The sequence below is a fragment of the Podarcis bocagei genome (genome assembly GCF_964188305.1).
Source record: "Podarcis bocagei genome assembly, chromosome: 13".
In the NCBI taxonomy this organism is placed as follows: Eukaryota; Metazoa; Chordata; class Lepidosauria; order Squamata; family Lacertidae; genus Podarcis; species Podarcis bocagei.
Window position 1 is genome coordinate 34,622,589 of NC_138138.1, and position 18,822 is coordinate 34,641,410.

At 39.6% G+C, this 18,822-nt stretch overlaps 1 protein-coding gene across 1 annotated transcript; it reads right to left on the reverse strand.

The window, feature by feature from the left end:
• Positions 1–18,365, reverse strand: LOC308571798 (vomeronasal type-2 receptor 26-like; the record flags this gene model as incomplete). The annotated part of the gene is made up of 9 exons (XM_081167422.1): positions 1–902; positions 2,292–2,418; positions 3,113–3,340; positions 6,398–7,258; positions 7,915–8,226; positions 13,775–13,996; positions 14,756–15,616; positions 17,032–17,323; positions 18,151–18,365. The coding sequence occupies 9 exons, from the start codon at positions 18,363–18,365 to the stop codon at positions 1–3; spliced, it is 4,020 nt and encodes a 1,339-aa protein (XP_081023548.1).
• Between the last annotated feature and the right edge of the window lie 457 nt (positions 18,366–18,822).

An 18,822-nucleotide genomic window follows, 5' to 3' on the forward strand; every position in this document is an offset into this window, starting at 1 on the left:
TCAAGTTTTCCTTCTTATTAGTTGTTCCTTGTTATTCAATTCGGGCCTGAGCATAATGATGTAACATTTTGGTGCAAAAATGCAACACAGCAAACCAGCACTAGAGGCCAAGATAGAGAAAATCTCCACTGCAACCATGTACTTTCCCTTGGAGCTCAGGTAGGATGGAATAAAAGATAGCCAAACACTGCAAAAGATCAACATGCTGAAAGTGATGAACTTGGCTTCATTGAAACTGTCAGGTAACTTCCTGGCAAAGAAAGCCACAGCAAAGCTGACAATGGCCAGAAAGCCGAGGTAGCTCAACACACTGTAAAACATAATTACAGACCCCTCGTTACACTCCAGTACAATTTCCTCAGCAAATGAGTGAATGTTGGTGTCTGGGAATGGGGGAAAGGTTACCAACCAAACAGTACAAATTCCGTTTTGGGCAAGGAAGCATGATAACATAATGGAATTGGTCAGTCTTTTCCCCACCCACTTCCTCATTCGAGATCCTGGCTTGGTGGCCATGAAAACCAGAATCACTGTGATAGTTTTTGCCAACACACAAGAAACAGCCACCGAGAAGATGATACCAAAAGCAGTTTGTCGGAAGAGACATGTCACCCTCCCAGGTTGGCCAATAAATAGCAAAGCACACAGGAAGCAGAGCACAAGGGAGATGAGGAGAGTGTAGGTAAGGTCCCGGTTGTTGGCTTTGATGATGGGAGTGTTGTGGTGCCTCACAAACATTCCTAGCACCATAATGGTGATCAAAGATAGGGCAGAAGCCAAACAGGATAGACTGATCCCCAAAGGTTCTTCGAAAGACAAGAAGGTTATAACCTTTGAAATGCATGCATCTTGGTTTTTGTTTGGATAGTCTTCACTGCTACATTCATAGCAGTCATTCAGGTCTGGAAAAAAGGGGTCTTAAGCTTAAAAAGTCATGAACTGCACCAACACATTGATGCTCTGAAGTGTCGGTTCTCAATTGTTTTAGAGTTTTATGGTTTATAGTAGCAAGCTTACAGTGGCTATGAGGACTCAGAAGTGTTCCATATTTGTTGCTTATTTGGGTTGTCTTTGTTTGGAAATTCTTTTGTGAAGAAATGGTCCCGGTATATGTAAAATAATTCGCATACACTTTTTATAGTATTGTAAAGTATCCCAGAGTTCTGGGCATATGAAACAAAAAAAAAATAACATATTATAGTATAGTATCCAAGAGATCTGTGGCTATATTACAAATAGCCCTATTGCGTGTTCATGGTCCCCCCCCCCAAAAAAAAAGACAAAGTTTAAGATATGAAGAAAAGCCTTATTATTGGTTTTGGGATCTTTTTAATTGCAGGAAATTTCATATGAATATCATGCCCCCATTGCTTCTCTTAAGGTGCAGTGCTAACAGAATACCTAATTTGCAAGAACATCAGATATCATCCCAATTTAAAATAGTATCTAGAAAGGGTGGTGGAAAGTCAATTTTATGATTTGTTAAATTTGAATAAATTTGTTGTTAATCTGTTAAAAAATTGGAAAATTAATAGAAATTAATTGGTGAAACAAGTAATGGCCAGACAGGCTCAGAGGAGGAGCCCACCCTCTCACCACAGCCTCTGTCTGCTTGGGATTGATCCACAGGGGGAGGCTAGCTAGTGGAGCAAGGAAGGGCCAGTGGTCAGTTTCAGCAATTGCTCCAGCTGAATGGGATGAGGCAGAGGAGCTCTGATGTGTTATTAACGGTAAAGGTTAAGGTACCCCTGCCCGTACGGGCCAGTCTTGAGAGACTCTAGGGTTGTGCGCTCATCTCACTCTAGAGGCCGGGAGCCAGTGCTGTCCCCAGACACTTCCGGGTCACGTGGCCAGCGTGACAAGCTGCATCTGACAAGCACACAGAACGTCGTTTACCTTCCCGCTGGTAAGCGGTCCCTATTTATCTACTTGCACCCGAGGGTGCTTTCGAACTGCTAGGTTGGCAGGCACTAGGACCGAACGACGGGAGCGCACCCCGCCACGGGGATTCGAACTGCCGACCATGCGATCCACAAGTCCTAGGCACTGAGGTTTAACCCACAGCGCCACCCGCGTCCCCGCTGTGTTATTACTTTCTGTGAATAAAAACTAAGTGCACTTCATACCTCACGTTCTTTCCTGCCCTGTGAATGACATGTGCTTGTCTGACAGCTCCTTGACATATAGCAAGAAGCTGTTTTAACATCACATTAAAGCTCAAATACAATGTGAAATGTAACAGCCAAATATTTTGAAAATGGAATGGTTCAACTATACAAAATATTACCTACCCCTTTGTTCTGAAATCTTTCCTTCTGGACATGGGATGCAATCATAGCAGCAAAATGGCTCTCCCTCCTTCATTTTCTTTCTAAAGCCAGGATTGCAATGCTCAGTGCATAAAGAAAGGGGCTGGACCTGTTTCATACAGGAAATGACAGGGTATTAATCTTAAGAACAATAACATTAGAATCTTATTGATAAGATTTTTATATGATATTGAAGCAGCATGGGAACTACTCTTCTAAGGTTTCATTTTATGCTGCTGTGCTAAACTTGGAAATGCTGGGAGGTTGATGGGGAGAAAAATAGGCATGTTCGAGACCCAACTGCTTTTTGCTTCAAGATGGGTGCCTATTGTAGGATGGGTGCTCATCATGAGAACACAGGAATAGTTCTGCCACATCAGACAAAAGGGCCCTCTAGACCAGCATTGCCTTCTCACAGTGGCCACGATGGCTGCTTTCTATCTCTAATGCCTCTGAATGCCAGTTACTGGGAATCCCAAGTGAGGTGGGGCTTTCAATAGTTGATCACTGTGGTAACAGGATGGTGGACTACATGTGCCATTGGCCTGATCCAGCAGGCTCTTTTAAAGGTTTTATTATTATTATTGCTGACCAAATGCCTATGGAAAGCCCAGAAGCAGGACCCAAATGCACCAACACTCGCTACTCATGGACCTCCAGTGATGGTGAATGTTGGAAGATTCAGGACCCTGACTTCCACAGGAGGCAGTGATGGCTACCAACTCAGATGGCTTTGGGAAAGGACAGGACGTCAGTGGTCACTCAAAACTGAACTATTTTCCAAACACAAAATTGGCTCCTACCTGATTAAACCACTTGTGCCATGTTATCACATCCTCACTGATGCCGAATGCTTTTTCTGGAGGACCCTGGGGATCTATCTTCCCCACCTTCACTCTATGAAAGGTTTGGTTTGGGGAGATAATCCAGTTGATAATATCAAATCCAGCCACCAACTCCCCATTGTGGTCAAAGGAGATCTTATCCCCAGCACTGTTGTTAAAGTGGATACCTTTCAGAAAATGATGCAGCTTGATTCAAACAGAAAAGGGAAAAGCTTAGAATAATTGGCAGTTTCATTGAATCTTTAGCCCCAATTACTTGGATTTTTCTTCAGAAAGGGAGGCAAATTTGTTCCAGTTGGTTCTTGGTTATGTGGACATTTCCAGACATACAGCTGTGCATGTGAAGGTTCCTTTGCTACCAGCAGTAACATTCTTCACACAAAGACTAAGTACAGAGCATTTTAGAAATGAAAGGATTAACACCGTTGATTAACCTAAGTATCCCCCTGTCCCACTCTTGAATTTCACTTACATTATCCTCAGCCTCTCCTCAGTTTCCAGGGTTATAGTCTTTTTGCAGCCCAGCACACTTTTCTGTCCTGTGAGCCCAAATACATTCCATGACAAAGGATTGACTGTGGCTCCAAAGGCCTCAGTTGCAGAGATTCCAAAGAATATTGCACAAAACAGCAGAGTGATCTGTTCTAGTGCATTATTATAAAGACGTATATAAAAAGGCTTACAAGGCAATACAGTGGTACCTCAGGTTAAGAACTTAATTCGTTCCGGAGGTCCGTTCTTAACCTGAAACTGTTCTTAACCTGAAGCACCACTTCAGCTAATGGGACCTCCAGCTGCCGTCGCACCGCTACTGCACGATTTGTGTTCTCATCCTGAAGCAAAGATCTTAACCCGAGGTTCTATTTCTGGGTTAGCAGAGTCTGTAACCTGAAGCGTATGTAACCTGAAGTGTATGTAACCCGAGGTACCACTGTACACATTTTTTTGCCATTGCAGCTCGGAATGAATGAATGAAACAGCAAGCCTTCATGACTGCTCATGATAAGCTAATAGTATATGCATTATTTATACAAAAACAAAATACAAAAAAACCCACACACAAGCTAGGTTAGCTGGTATAAACAATCCAATTAATCTCTTAATTAATTATGCACACCTTGGGAATTTTTGTTCCAACTAACAACAGTGATATTCAAACTAAGCTGGTTGTGGTCATTGGGGGTCTGGATTCCCAACCCCCTTCAGGTGTCAAAACTTGTGGATATTTTCAAGATTCCACAGGTTTGCCGGGTCTCTCTTTGTGTGTGTGTGTGTGTGTGTGTGTGTGTGTGTGTGTGTGTGTGTGTGTGTTGTTCGATGCAGTGCTTCTTCTTCATTTAAGAATAAAAGGTGCTACTATTCACCATGATTTTGTTACAGGAAATGCCACACTTTTAACATCTGGAGAGAAAAAGGTTCACCTATGTACCATTGAGTAGCCCCATAAAAAAGCACTGGTTTTATGTCTAATTTTACAGTTTTAGTACTTTTTCACATTTCCTTTTTTTGTTTTGTTTCTGCTTTGTTTTGTTGGTATACACAGATAATAATATAAATTCATGGCCATTCCATCCTATAAATGTCAAATCTCAGTTGTGAAATAAAACCTATGGGCATGTTCTCAAATTACTAAAAGAAAATCCCTAGTTGTTATTTATTCTATGGAGAAGTTGCTGGCTCAGCCACAGGAATCTCTATGTTGAAAGGGAAAACCACTAACATTGCAAGTTTACTGAAAATATTATTGACAAAATGTGGGTGTATTTTTTCTTCGAACGTTGTGTCTATAGGTGGTATTCAACACTGGTCTTACTCATATTAAACCATTGAAATTAATACGCATGCATAACTGAGATTCATTCATTTCAGTGGGGCTGCTCTGAGTAGGACTTCATAACATACTGTGGTCTGCCACCCCAATCTCTGAGTTGTTGAAAGTGATGGCTCTGTAGGTTTCATGGAATATACATTGTGGGTTTACATATCAGTCTTTCTATATGCCAAGTTCAAGATGTAAATATGGATCCTTAGCTATCATCCACATGCAAAGGGATGGTATGAGCAGGTTTAGGGGAGCCCCAAGGTTTGCAGAGGTACCGTACAAAAGAAGACTTTAGCGAAGGAAACTCTGAGTGGGGTACAAACCCCCAAACATCCAAATGAACACTGAGAGCATTTACTGTAGCAGCCAAAGAATGCTTACTGTTTGTTGGGGGGGGGGGTACTGAAAAATAGAACATCAAAGCAGCAGAAATATTAGATGATTGGACCTTTTCTGAACTCAAAGCATGGGTACCCCCAACAAAAATTTAAAATTCGGCTAAAGATTTCAATGTATTGTGTATTGGTACAATTTGGAATTAATGTGATATGATTGATTTGTTAATTGGAAATTTAATAAAAATTATTTAAAAAAATAAAAACTGAAAAATAAGGTAGGAGAATGGAAATGTCATAGTAGTTAATAATAATGAAAAATAAATACACAAATAAATATAATACATATGTTCACACACCCCAGTATCTAAGCAAATCCTGAATTGCTTGAACTCACCATATAAAGAATGTAGACCAGTGTTTTGTGTGGGTCCTTTCAGGTAGTAAATGGGCATTGCATATAACTCGTTCATGGAACATTCTATATAGAAATACTTAATTTTACTTCCAAAATAAAACAGAATGTATAAGGGTTTGAGTACACAGAACATACATACACAAATAGGACAATAGTGTACAGTGTCTGTAATGAAGAAAACATTTCAAAACCTTTTTACAATTCCAACGTATAGGGAAAGAGGAGAAATATAATTTTGTTTGCATCTTAATAATCAATTCACACTTTTTGAACAAATATGTGAACTGAAATACAATTTTCCTCCCAAATTCACACTTCTCTGAGTTTTGTGATGCTTCATTTGTGAAAAGAACTTGTATTGGGAAAATGTATCTGCTAGTCAAAACTGTTTACGAAAAATAATAACAATGAGGATTTCACAAATATATACCCACATTATCTTAGGAAGGTGGATAATAAAATTTATTTTATGAACTGTTAAGTACATGTTGGTGAAGGCGGAATGATAAAGGGAAAGACTAGAACTCAGCTGGAATAAAACTCATATTTTCATTTTCGCTGTATATTTCTACTTCAATTTTCAAACATTCCCTCTTCTGTGGTACACAGTGAAGAGGCAGGGCAAATAATGCCCATGCCTTGTTAAATGAGGATGCTCAGCCCCTTACCTGCCACAGCCGTTGATTCTGAAGCTTCAGTTCTCCACGGCCTTCCATTGATCTGTGTTTGACTTGGGAAGTAGACATGGCATGCAAAGCTTGGGCCACAACATAAACAGCATTGTAGATGTTGTAGCTGTGGCTGGTCATGCTCATTTCAAAAAAAGGACCAGGAAGATTCTCCAATCTCTCTTCCCCGGTGCAGATATCTCCTTCCATATTGCCAGTAACTTGATTTGTGAATACACAACCAAATGCCTGTTGCCAGAAGTCCATGATAAAACCATCTCCTTTTGAGCTAGAAGGGTTTTTGTTCTCAACAAATTTGTGAAATCCTGGTAGATCACAAGAATGGGCTGTGAAGGAGAGAGCCCCGTGCAGTATTTCTGTATCCCAAGTCCTTTGATAAACAAATGATGTTAGCTCCATCTGGGCTGTCATAATCCACACTTTACCCTTTTGCTTACTTGGCATTTCTTCTTGTTCTGACAGGTATGGCAACCATCTGAAAAAAGGCACAGCATACGATTCCCCATAGACCACAACTGCACTGGCTTTGCTATTAATTATATTATCGTGAATTTTTGCCCCTTTGTTAAACAAAGCATTAATTTCTGTGACAAAAGTGAATTTCTGAGTTCTTTCAGTGAAGGCAAAACAGATACCACTCTGGGAGAAAAGTGGCACCACAGTTTGTATAAATCTATCTCCATATTCATCGTTGAAGGTAAGGATCCCAATCCATGTCCACCTGAAATGCAGAAGGAAATAGAGAATCCCCTGATACTGGAGGTCTTCCTTGGGACTCATCTGGTAGAAATAAAGTCCTGGAGTTTTATCATTCATCAGTGGTGCAGATCCATATATGAGCTAAATAGAAATGTGGGGAAGGGAGAAAGTGACAGAAGTGATAACCACTTTAACTTGAAACATGTTGTTATATCAGCAGTTCTTCCAATGGTGCTACAAAAATGCTATGGCTAGAGAGTGGAGGTAGAGCAAGACTTTTGTAATATGGTGCCCTGAGCAAGGACAAAATTTGTTGTTCCCCTAAATATTTCTTATTTTCACAATTATTACTTAATTATTTATTGCTGTTTTGGGCACCAACCTATATTTGTGTCGCTGGCAGAAGCAGAGAGAACAGTGTCATGTGTAAGGATTTCCAATAGATTCAAGGTGTAGCAACAACACTGAGGACTTCTGGGCTCAAAAGTCACACTCTTTAGATACTAAATTGTAGGAAATGAGGTATATATATCTTGAAGCAGAGCCAAAAGTTTTCGAGAGATAAGAAGTTCCCTGAATGCTCCCCAAATTGTCATTGCAGTGATTGAAATGAAATGAAAAAAAACCTTATTTCTGCCTCAGGAGCAGGCTTCATTTTAAAAATCTCCCATCCAACATTTATGCAAAAATATGTCCCTCTGGTTATTTGGAATGCACAGATTTGTTTTTCCAAACTACATCATACAACATAGATGGAGTAAATCCCTATTCTGGACACCAAGAGAGAAATATCCCACCTGTGGAACCTTATAGATATCCAATATTGTTGCCACTTGAAGGGAAGTCTGGGAGTCCAGTCCCCCAATGATGGCTAAAAGGTTTTGCTTGATGTCACAGATGTAGTTGGGGACAAATGTTTCCAGTGTGGATGTGAGTAACATTGTGGCATGATAGGTCCATTTGGCATTGAAATAGCTGTCATAGATGTGGAAGCCTAGAGTGACATTGGGTAGAATCTGAGGATTTTCATTGATCTCCTTCACTGCAAATTGCAAGGCCAGGATGTTCTGGTAATGCTTAGGCACCACACTAGAAAGAGAGTTGCATTCCTTATCAGAAAAGTATGCCACACTTTGTAAATGCTTCACAGCTATGTTCTACATTGAGTTCCAGTGCTTGTCATTAGGTCAACTAGGCAGCTGCCCATGGGGCAGACCTCAAAGGAGCAATTCTGTCTTCACATGAGAGGAATACTGACCATTTAGAAACCAAGTGATAGGTTTCCTGCAACCAGGGCTTTTTTCAGCTAAAGTTTGCCGGAACTCAAGGCACACAATGGGACAGAGTAACCATGCAGAAACATTTTTGGCAGATAACTTGACAGAGGAATTAAAAGCTTTAATCTACCTTGGTATTCATTAAGGTTTTTTGAGATGGACCAGCCCATCAAAGATTCCCTTACCTTGGTTAAAAAATAACCAGAGTCCCCCTCCACTCCACTTAAAAAAAACCAAGGAGACAACTGTTCTTTTTCCATTCCAATTTGAGGGGTCTAGAAAATGATATGCATTAATACTTTGCCAAGGATTGAACTCCCATGCAAATGTTGCCACGTGTAATGAACCCAGTTGCCTGCCATGGTATATAAGGGATTAAAGTATGAATCAAAGTGGAAACCTGAAATTATTATTTTTTTAAATATTTTTTTATTAATTTTCCATCAAGAAACAATACATATCACACCACATTACAACTTCCACAGATTTTCTCATTTTTTGGACTTCCTTCAGCCTCTCTGACAATCATCCAAATTAAGCTTTTTTAATTACACATTTCCTAAATTTGCTATTGCCTTTTGGCATACCCTTCCACATCTGTTTTTCTTTTTTGCAATATTTCTTAAGTTTTTACAGAGCTTCTTTAAATGCCACTAACGTTATTTCTTTGTCACTTATACATTCCCAGTACTCAACTAACTTTCCACAGTCCTCGATGAACCTTTGATCTCGCAGGTATCTAATTTTTTTAAAAAAATATTTTTTATTAATTTTCCATCAAGAAACAATACATATCACACCATTCTGATGATACTGATGGAGTGGAGGCTGTGGATCAGGGACATTGCATTTAACAATGCGAGTCTTGGATATTACATGAGGAAGTAGCATCAACATCAAGACCAACAATGCCACCATCCTTGCTATAAACATTGCCTTAACACTGAAAACAACTATTTCTAAAGATGACAGTATCACTGAGAAAAAACATTGGCAATTTAGTCTCCTTATATGTATAAAATACAGACTGCAAGAAAATGTTTTTAAAAAATAAAAACCCTGATCATGCTGCCAGATCCTTGTCTATTCACATTTCCTAATTCTAGCTGTGATCGCTAGAGATTGCCAGCCTTCTTGAGCACTCTCCATATGTTTTGAATTTCAATTTCCAGCATCCACCACTGGCTGGTTCTATTGAAGTTGTAGTCCAAAACAGTTGGAGGACATCATTTGGGGTGAGATTTGTGTATATTATCTTTTACAGACTGTCTCATTAGCTTTGATGGTGTCCACGTTCATGGGGGGATAGAGAAATTGGAGAATTACTATACTTATTATAATTAAAGGAAAGATGTTCACCAGCTGAAATCTATCAATTCTCTGAGGAATTGTGAAACTGAATTTGTTTGTCTATCTTAAAAGAAGTTATAATTTTCACTTAGTTAGGTGAAAGTTGGGCATTTGAGCTAACAGTAATGAAAAACAGAGAAACAATGATAGAAATTCATTTTCATGGGACCTTTTCACATCATTCAGAGGAGAGTCAAATTTCTGAATGTTTTCAGGATAGGAAGCCTGACTTTTGTTAACTTTGTGAATTGGTCAATTGATATTGCACACACTTCTTCTGTACTTAAAGGGGGCAGGAACCTTTGCCAACACACCCAAGAAAGATGGGTAACAGGTTATATTTATTAAAACTAATGAGGTCCCAGCAGTGAGGTGGATTAATGGGAGGATTTCAACTTTCCCAGTTCCCGAGCCAGCTGCCTGCCACATGCTGCATATCATGATAAATCTAGGTTGTTGGTAATCAGCTTTTTCTCTACTATTTAATGTTTCTCATTACAAGAGTTAATCTAAAGCAGTCAAAAAATTTAGTTCTCCACAGTGGTCTTTCAGGTATTGTTTAAATATACTCCAGTCGTTACTCAATATTTGTTTCGCTTGATCCCTTATCTGTCCTGTCAGCTTATCCATGGAAGCTGGCATAGTTTAGGTTGGTGTCACTTCTACTGGTAGAGGTAATCACTACTCCCAGTTTTGTTCAGGACTCTGCGGCAGGTGCTACTATTGACATAGCAGATGAGTGTGAGCCCTAGCTTTGAGGTTTTTATGATCGAACAGTATATAAATTCCATGCAATAAATAAATAAATACATTGGATGAGGGCATTATATGTCTGACTTATCCAAAAATGCATTTAACATGAACTTCTATGAATCCAAATGTTTAAAAAGTCTGTGGAATTTATGGAATTCATGAAGAATTTGGAAAAGAGTCTTGAGGAAAGTGAGTTGGCATGTATTCATAATGCTGTTTCTTACAGCAACACATGATAATACATTATATAAATGCAACAAACACCACTGTATCATAGGCAGTAACCAAAACACAGACAAGTACGTTCTTCAAGACTTTCTTCTTATTAGCAGGCCCCTGTCATTCAGCTCAGGCCTCAACAAAATAATGTAACATTTTGGAGAAAAGATACAGCCCAGCAGCCCAGAACTAGAGGTTAAGATAGAAAAGATCTCCACTGCTACCATGTATTTCCCTTTAGTGCTCAAGTAAGTTGGAACAAAAGATAACCAAACACTACAGAAGACCAGCATACTGAAGGTGATAAACTTGGCTTCATTGAAACTGTCAGGTAACTTCCTGGCAAGGAAAGCTACAGTGAAACTAACAATAGCCAGGAAGCCCAGGTAGCCAAGAACACAGTAAAACATAGTCACAGAGTTCTCATTACATTCGAGTATAATTTCATCAGACACAGAGTGCATGTCAACATCTGGGAATGGAGGATTGGTTGCCAGCCACACAAGGCAGGTGCCTGCTTGAATGACAGAAGAGGAGATGACAATGGAGTAGGCAAGGCTTTTCCCAATCCATTTCTTCACCCTAGATCCTGGCTTAGTGGCCATGAAAGCCAGGACAACTGTGATGGTTTTTGCCAGCACACAAGAAACAGCCACAGAGAAGATGATGCCAAAAGCAGTTTGCCGGAGGAGACATGTCACTTTCCAAGGTTTGCCAACGAATAGCAATGTACAAATGAAGCAGAGTAGGAGGGAGATAAGGAGAATGTAGGTGAGGTCCCGGTTGTTGGCTTTGACAATAGGGGTGTCATGGTGCTTCATAAAGGTCACTAGGACAAGAGCTGTGATCAAACACAATGAAAGAGACAAACAGGCTAAAGTGATTCCCAAAGGCTCTTCAAATGTCAGGTAGCTTACATTCTTGGGAATACACAAATCTCTGTTTTTGTTTGGATAATTTTCATCTGTGCATTCATAACAATCACTCAAATCTGAAAAAAATAGTTATTTCCCTTTCAGATAAGTTATACACATCTCACCAAAGATGATGGACAGATGATTGATAGATGATAGATGATAGATATAGAAGCCAATTTTTTTTCAAGATAGAAGTTCATAATGAATTTATTATTTATACCTGACACATACATTTAAAATAATTGAGGTAGCTTACAGCCAGAAGAATAAATTGTTTGTGTGTGTAGAAAAGATATAGCAAGTAGAAATCATCGTTCTGAGAGCAGGAAGGTTCAATCCTGTGGTGTTCTGCTTCACAAGGGCTCTGAGAAAGCAACATGAGATGGGGAAAACTCTTTGAATGATGTGTAAATGCATTTGCTTTTATGCTTACAAGTATCCCCATCATCAGGAATGTGGCCTTATCAGGGCTCTTCTTCACAAGGAAGCTTATAAACATGTTCCGGCAAATGCACTGACAAGGTTTCTTCATATTTTTCTTTTGATCACACAGAGGCCAGGAATGTGACCCAGCTCCTGCCCACCTAGCAGTTCAAAAGCACCCTTAAGTGCAAGTAGATAAATAGGTACCGCTTTATAGCGGGAAGGTAAACGGCGTTTCCGTGTGCTGCGCTGGTGCTGGCTCGCCAGAGCAGCTTCGTCACGCTGGCCACGTGACCCGGAAGTGTCTTCGGACAGCGCTGGCCCCCCGGCCTCTTAAGCGAGATGAGCACGCAACCCCAGAGTCGGTCACGACTAGCCCGAACGGGCAAGAGTACCTTTACCTTTACCTTTATCTCCATATACGTGTTTGCCTTTATGTATCCCAGCTGAACACTGAATGATGGCTTTTTGAATATGAGTAGTATAAGGAGGGGCACATGATTCCCCAGAGTAATACAAATTATTTATTCTTCTTCAGGTTCACATCCAGTCCAAACAGAAGAAAACAAAAATAAGTTTGTATGCTATGTGGGGTTGGACCTAATCTTTGTAAAGTCTATTTCTTACCATCCTTGTCTGAAATCTTCCCTTCTGGACATGGGATGCAATCATAGCAGCAAAATGGCTCCCCCTCCTTCACTTTCTTGCTGGAACCGGGGTGGCAACTCTCAGTACACACAGAAACAGGTTGTGTCTAGTCATAAAAAAAGAAAGAAGACTTTTACTGGGGCTGCAGATCTCCATTCCATGGTTTCATCCTATAATACCGGGGTCAACAAACTTATTCAGGAGGGGGCTGGTCCACTGTCCCTCAGACCTTGTGGGGGGCTGGACCCACCACCTCCCTAAAGCCCCCTTCTCCCGAAAGGCCCCCCGCCTATGTCACTCACGCCCCAGCCGCCAATGCTGCCTCGTCTTCACCAGCTTCGGCATCCTCTGTGTTAGCGGGGCACAGAGGCCATGCCACTTGCTCCATGCTGCTGCCACTTCCCGCTCAGCCGCTTCCTCCTACTCAGCCGCCTCAGCGGGAAGGAAGAGATGGCACCCTGATGCCGCTGGCCAGGGCAGCCTCCACGCTGCCACCGATTCCTCCTGCTCGGCCGTCTCAGTGGGAAGGAAGGGGCAGTGCCCAGAGGCATCCAGGGCTTTTGATTAGCTGCAGGAGTTTCCTGCAGCCAATCAGAAGCCATGCCGTGTCATGGAAGTCATTCTCCATGTGGAGAGGCTTCTGCCCCTTCTTAGCGCGGGGACTGACCGAGAGGGCGGCAGGGTCCGCAAGGTTCGTGGGGTGGATTAACGAGCCGGGTGGGCCGTATCCGACCTGTGGGCCTTAGTTTGACAACCTCTGTATAATACTGTGCTACTCTTGGGATATACCAGCTGAGGCCCATCATGTATTCAAAATAAATATAAATAATCATTTTCAAGTCGTCAGTTGATATATGTTTCCATACATTTCTATTTATTGTGTTTCTATTCACATTAATTCCCTTTTTTTGGAGTTTGCCCTTGTTTAGCAAATATTTAAGAGTACACACAAACACACATACATACATACATACATACATACATACATACATACATACACAAAGACAGTGACTTTCTTCTCATTCAAGTATTAAAGAATAGATACCAAATTGCTGGATGGTGAATCTTACCTGGTTAAACCAGCTGTGCCATGTAATGGCATCTTCGTTGATGGTGAACGCTTGGCCTGAGTAAGCCTTGGGATCCATCTTCCCAACTTTCACTACAGGTTTGTCTCCAGAATTAACCCAGTTGGTAACATCAAATCCAGCTACAAACTGTCTGTTATTGTCAAAGGAAACCATTTCCCCAAAGCTGTTGTTATATGAGATACTTCTAAGGGAATGATGGAGCTGCAATGAAAGGCATACCAAAGAAAATTTGTGGCAGTTGTCAAAATAAAGCAACCTCACAAAATAGGTCACAATTAAAAGATTTTGTTGTTGTTGCAGTTGTTTAAACCCACTAATGCTTGAACATTTTTTCCTGATCAAGAGTGATGGGGTTGGATCTTTCAAACTAAATAGTTTGAAATAAAAAAATTCCTTCCAGTAGCACCTTAAAGACCAACTAAGTTAGTTCTTGGTATGAGCTTGGTATGAAGAAGTGTGCATGCACACGAAAGCTCATACCAAGAACTAACTTAGTTGGTCTTTAAGGTGCTACTGGAAGGAATTTTTTTTATTTTGACTATGGCAGACCAACACGGCTACCTATCTGCAACTAGTTTGAAATAGTTTGAATTGCTGTGCACATGAAAATATTTCACCAAACTATTCATCAATTTAAGCTATTGAAATAACACTATTTCATTTCTGTGAAGATGTGGGAAGATGGAGTCTGTCAATCACTACACTAAATAACACAGGAGGTGATACAATGTGAGCCAAAGGTGCAGCAGTATGATCTGGGCTAATGTTAAGCTCATAGGCCCCAGGAAGAAGAAAAAAGATTGCTGAATGAAAGTTGAACTTTTATGTTTTCATTCAGGATTGTGGGAGCTAGAATTAAGATGAAAATGTGAGATCACAAAGAATTTAGTTTGCACATTATGATCTATTATTTCACTCAAAATATTCTGCTCATCTACAAGCGAACTTTAAGTTCCTTACCAGCAATGAAAGTTGTTTTTGATGTTTCAGTCCATCTTTCTTCACCACTGCACTTTGTTTGAGTCTAGTGAAGGACATTTTATGCAAAGCATGGGCCACAACATAGACAGCATTGTAGATACTGTAGCTATGGCCAGTCATGCCCATTTCAAAAAAAGAATGAGGGAGGCTTTCCAGTTTCTCCTTCCCAGTGCAAAAGTCCCCCTTCTCCTCATCCAGAGCATGAATTGGAAATTCACAGCCAAAGGCACTTTGCCAGAAGTCCCTGATAAAACCATCTCCTGTCCTGCTGAATGGATTTATGCTCTCAACAAATTCGTGAAACCATGGGACATCATTGGAGTGAATTCTGAAGGCAAGAGCACCGTAGAATAGTTCATCATCCCATGACTTTTGATAAACAAATGAAGTATGTTCCACCTGTGCTGTTCCTATCCAGACTTTACCTTTTAATTTACCTGTCATGTTTTCTTGTTGTGATATATATGGAAGAAATCTAAAAAATGCCAAGGAATATGATTCCCCATAGGCAACCAATACATTGGCATTGCTGCCCATCACTACATCATGTATTTTTTCACCCTCTTCTAGAACATTCTTAATGTCAGCAATAAAAGTCAATATTGGAATTCTTTTTATGAAAGCAAAACAGACCCCATTCCGGGAAAACAGTGGAACTACAGTTTGCACAAATCTTTCTCCATCTGAGGTATCCATAACAACAAGCCCAATCCATGTCCACCCAAAATGCAGAAGTAAAGAAAGAATCCCTGTATACTGAATGGCTTCATTAGGGACCATCTGGTAGAATGGAAGACCTGGAGTTTTATCATTCATCACTGGAGCAGGGCTGTATGTTAGCTAAAGATAAATGGAAAATGGAAATGGAAAATAAGATGCTTATATTTCTGCTGTAACTTATATCAATTGTCCTTAGAATCAAACTATAAGTTAGGTGTACACTTGAAATTCTTTTTCTACATATTTTGAAGGGGTTGGGTGGCTACCTAACAAGCCATTCTCAGATGTTTTGCCTGAACCTGAACCTCTTGATTTGGACATGTCTGGTTATAAACCTTTGTCAGGAGATAGTGTAAATATGATTCTATTAACAATGACTTCTTATAGAATCATAGAAGGGACCCCAAGGATCTTATAGTCCACCCCCTGCAATAAAGAAAACATCCATGGCAGATGGCCATCCAACCTCAGCTTGAAAACTTACAATGAAGGAGAGTCCTTCCTGTTAGCTTTGTTTAACATAAGTGTGATGTTACCAGCCCACTCACAGTTCATACAATTAGAAACTCGATTTTCATTTGCAGGATCAATGTCATGGTTCCAATATCATTTTCAAGTTGATGGGTTGTCAAAGCATTTTGGTTGCCTTCTACACACTGTGGCTCATATGGATAATATTATTTACTTTCCTAGATGTATACATAGCTGTACAGTATATTATTTATACCCCTTGACTGATATATTTGGGGCACTCCAGAGACAACTCACTCCAAGACTAAGCTAAAAGAATGGTTTCACAATTTCTGGAATGCTCTTGTTCATGGATGGGAAAATTGTGGTTCTCCAGATGCTATTGTACTTCAACTTTCATCACCCAAACCATTCATAATTGGATAACGGGAGTCAGGATCCAACAACATCTAGAAGACATTAGTTTCCCCACCCTTGCTCTTGGTGAGTAGTACACAATGGCACTCTCATTCAGTTAACTTTTTGTTCTTAACAGAAATTCATTCTTCAGATCAGAAAACTGAAGTTTGAATCATACAATGCTCATTATTGAATGAGAAGTTTATTAAGAACAAGATTGTGCTAAAGGACAGCAAAGAAGGTCAGTTTGCTTCTTTAAAAAGCTTGACAAGTAACTTTTGGCAAAATCATACATTTAACACGATAGATGCAAGCCTCTGCTCCCAAGCCACAATACTTCTTCACATCCATGCAACTACCTTCCTTGTTTTCTTTACCAGCCTCCTCAAAATTTTACATTTCTAAGAAGCCTTTGAACTACCTATCCCTTAGTCCAAGTGGCCACAAGCTGCATTCAGGGGTTGTGTGGTGTGTCTGTAAAATACAATACAAAGCTCTGTTGTTTCCCTGCTCTGTTTTGTTATATGGTAAGTGCCTTGGGATAGCAACCTGCCATATCTGTTCTTACTAGGTGTCATGCACATAAAGGAGCATAATAATAATAATAATAATAATAATAATAATAATAATAATAGCAATAATATCAACACACATGTACATCCTACCTGTGGAATCTTGTAAATATCCAAGGCATTTGCCACATGAAGGGAGATTTCGGAGTCCAGTCCCCCAATGACTGCTATTAGATTATTCTGGATATTGCATATGTAATTGGGGACAAATCTCTCCAGAGTTGAAGTAAGTAGTATAGTGGCATGATAGGTCGCCTTGGCATTGAAATAGCTGTCATAAATGTGGAAGCCCAGGGTGATATTGGGTAAGATCTGAGGGTTTTCATTGATCTCCTTTACTGAGAAGGCCAAGGCCAGGATGTGTTGGTAATTATTAGGTACTATACTAGAATGATAGTTCCATTGTGTATCAGAAGGATATAACAAGAACAAGAACATGCCACTCTGATCTGCCTATTCATCATCAGGATTGTTTCAGTATAGAGGCTTATTCAAATACAAATTACAAAAATATTAAACAGCTGCCAATATCACTGTTTATCATTAAAAATGCAACACTGATACGTTTCTGCAAAAGTACTATTTAGAGTAGAATGCACTAAAATGATCCATATGATTTAAATTAATTTGAAAATGTGATTTAATGCAGTCTCAAACATATCCAGTCTTTGCAATTGTGTTCTAATACAACATTCTTTCTACTAATAACATTCTTTCAGCGTTCTTCACCCAATGCCTTACCTTTTCCTCTTTTTATTTAACCCTTCATAGATAGGTATTTATACATATTTATAACAAAATAAAAAGTTTAATGAGACAGAATTGTACAAGAAGATGAAATAAAACAGAGGATGGAGGAACTAAAATGATTTAATAAAAGAATATTACATATGAAGAACTAGACAAAAGCAGTCACTTTCATTGGCTGATAGATTTCTATTATTTCAATCAAACTAAAGAAAGAAATTTTGAAGCAAACTCATTTGCCTTCTAAATTAAAATTGTCTATTTCCCTCCTTTTTTGTGTAGATTTAATTGTATCAGCAATTTTACAACCTAACACCATAATCCACTACTGGGAGCTTGACACTCCCAAAACTGATCTTACTGCAATACCTCCCCTCCCAGCAAAAATGAAAAAGAAAAGAAAAGTGACAAAAGGAAAGGAAGGAAATTGATATTTTTAAATGGAAAAAGTTAGCACTTCCTCACATTAAGTCTTCATTCAATGTTGGAGGCGGCTGTTTGGTGAAGTCTATTGAGCTAGAGACAATGAAGCTCTGAGAAGCAATGACACCAATGATGAGGTCTCCATTCTGATAGTATCTGTGAACAGGCTGAGGTGGGTGCTGGACCTTGCACATATGAATGTGAGTTTCAGATGTTATATGGGGAAGCAGTACCAGCAGCAAAACCACTAATGCCATTATGCTAAGCAGAAATGCTCATTATTCTACTATATTTGTAGGTTCTTCCCTTTTTATCTATGTTTTCTAAGAAACCTGAAATCAAGATCCCTGAACACAAATATCAGTAATCATACTAATGTTCCTGTTTCTAGTGCCTAAACCTTTCTCTGAATGCAAGAAGGTATATTTATGACATCCTTCACATACAATATGATCTCTTGATTTTAATTTTAACTTCAATGCCTTAGGGCTTTTTTTTTTTTTTTTTTTTTACAAGCAGCAGAATTGATTACACTCTTTATGATAATTAATGGGTGAAGTAATTGCCAAGCCAAAGTCAGGGAATTGTGGATTTGAAGAAGAAAATAATTCTTGTGTGTTAGCAGAAGTTTTGAACTTATTTGAACAGAAATAATCGTGGCGGGCTTGGACTGGCCTATGGCAAGGAAAGAACTCGGGAAATACAAGTCTTTGG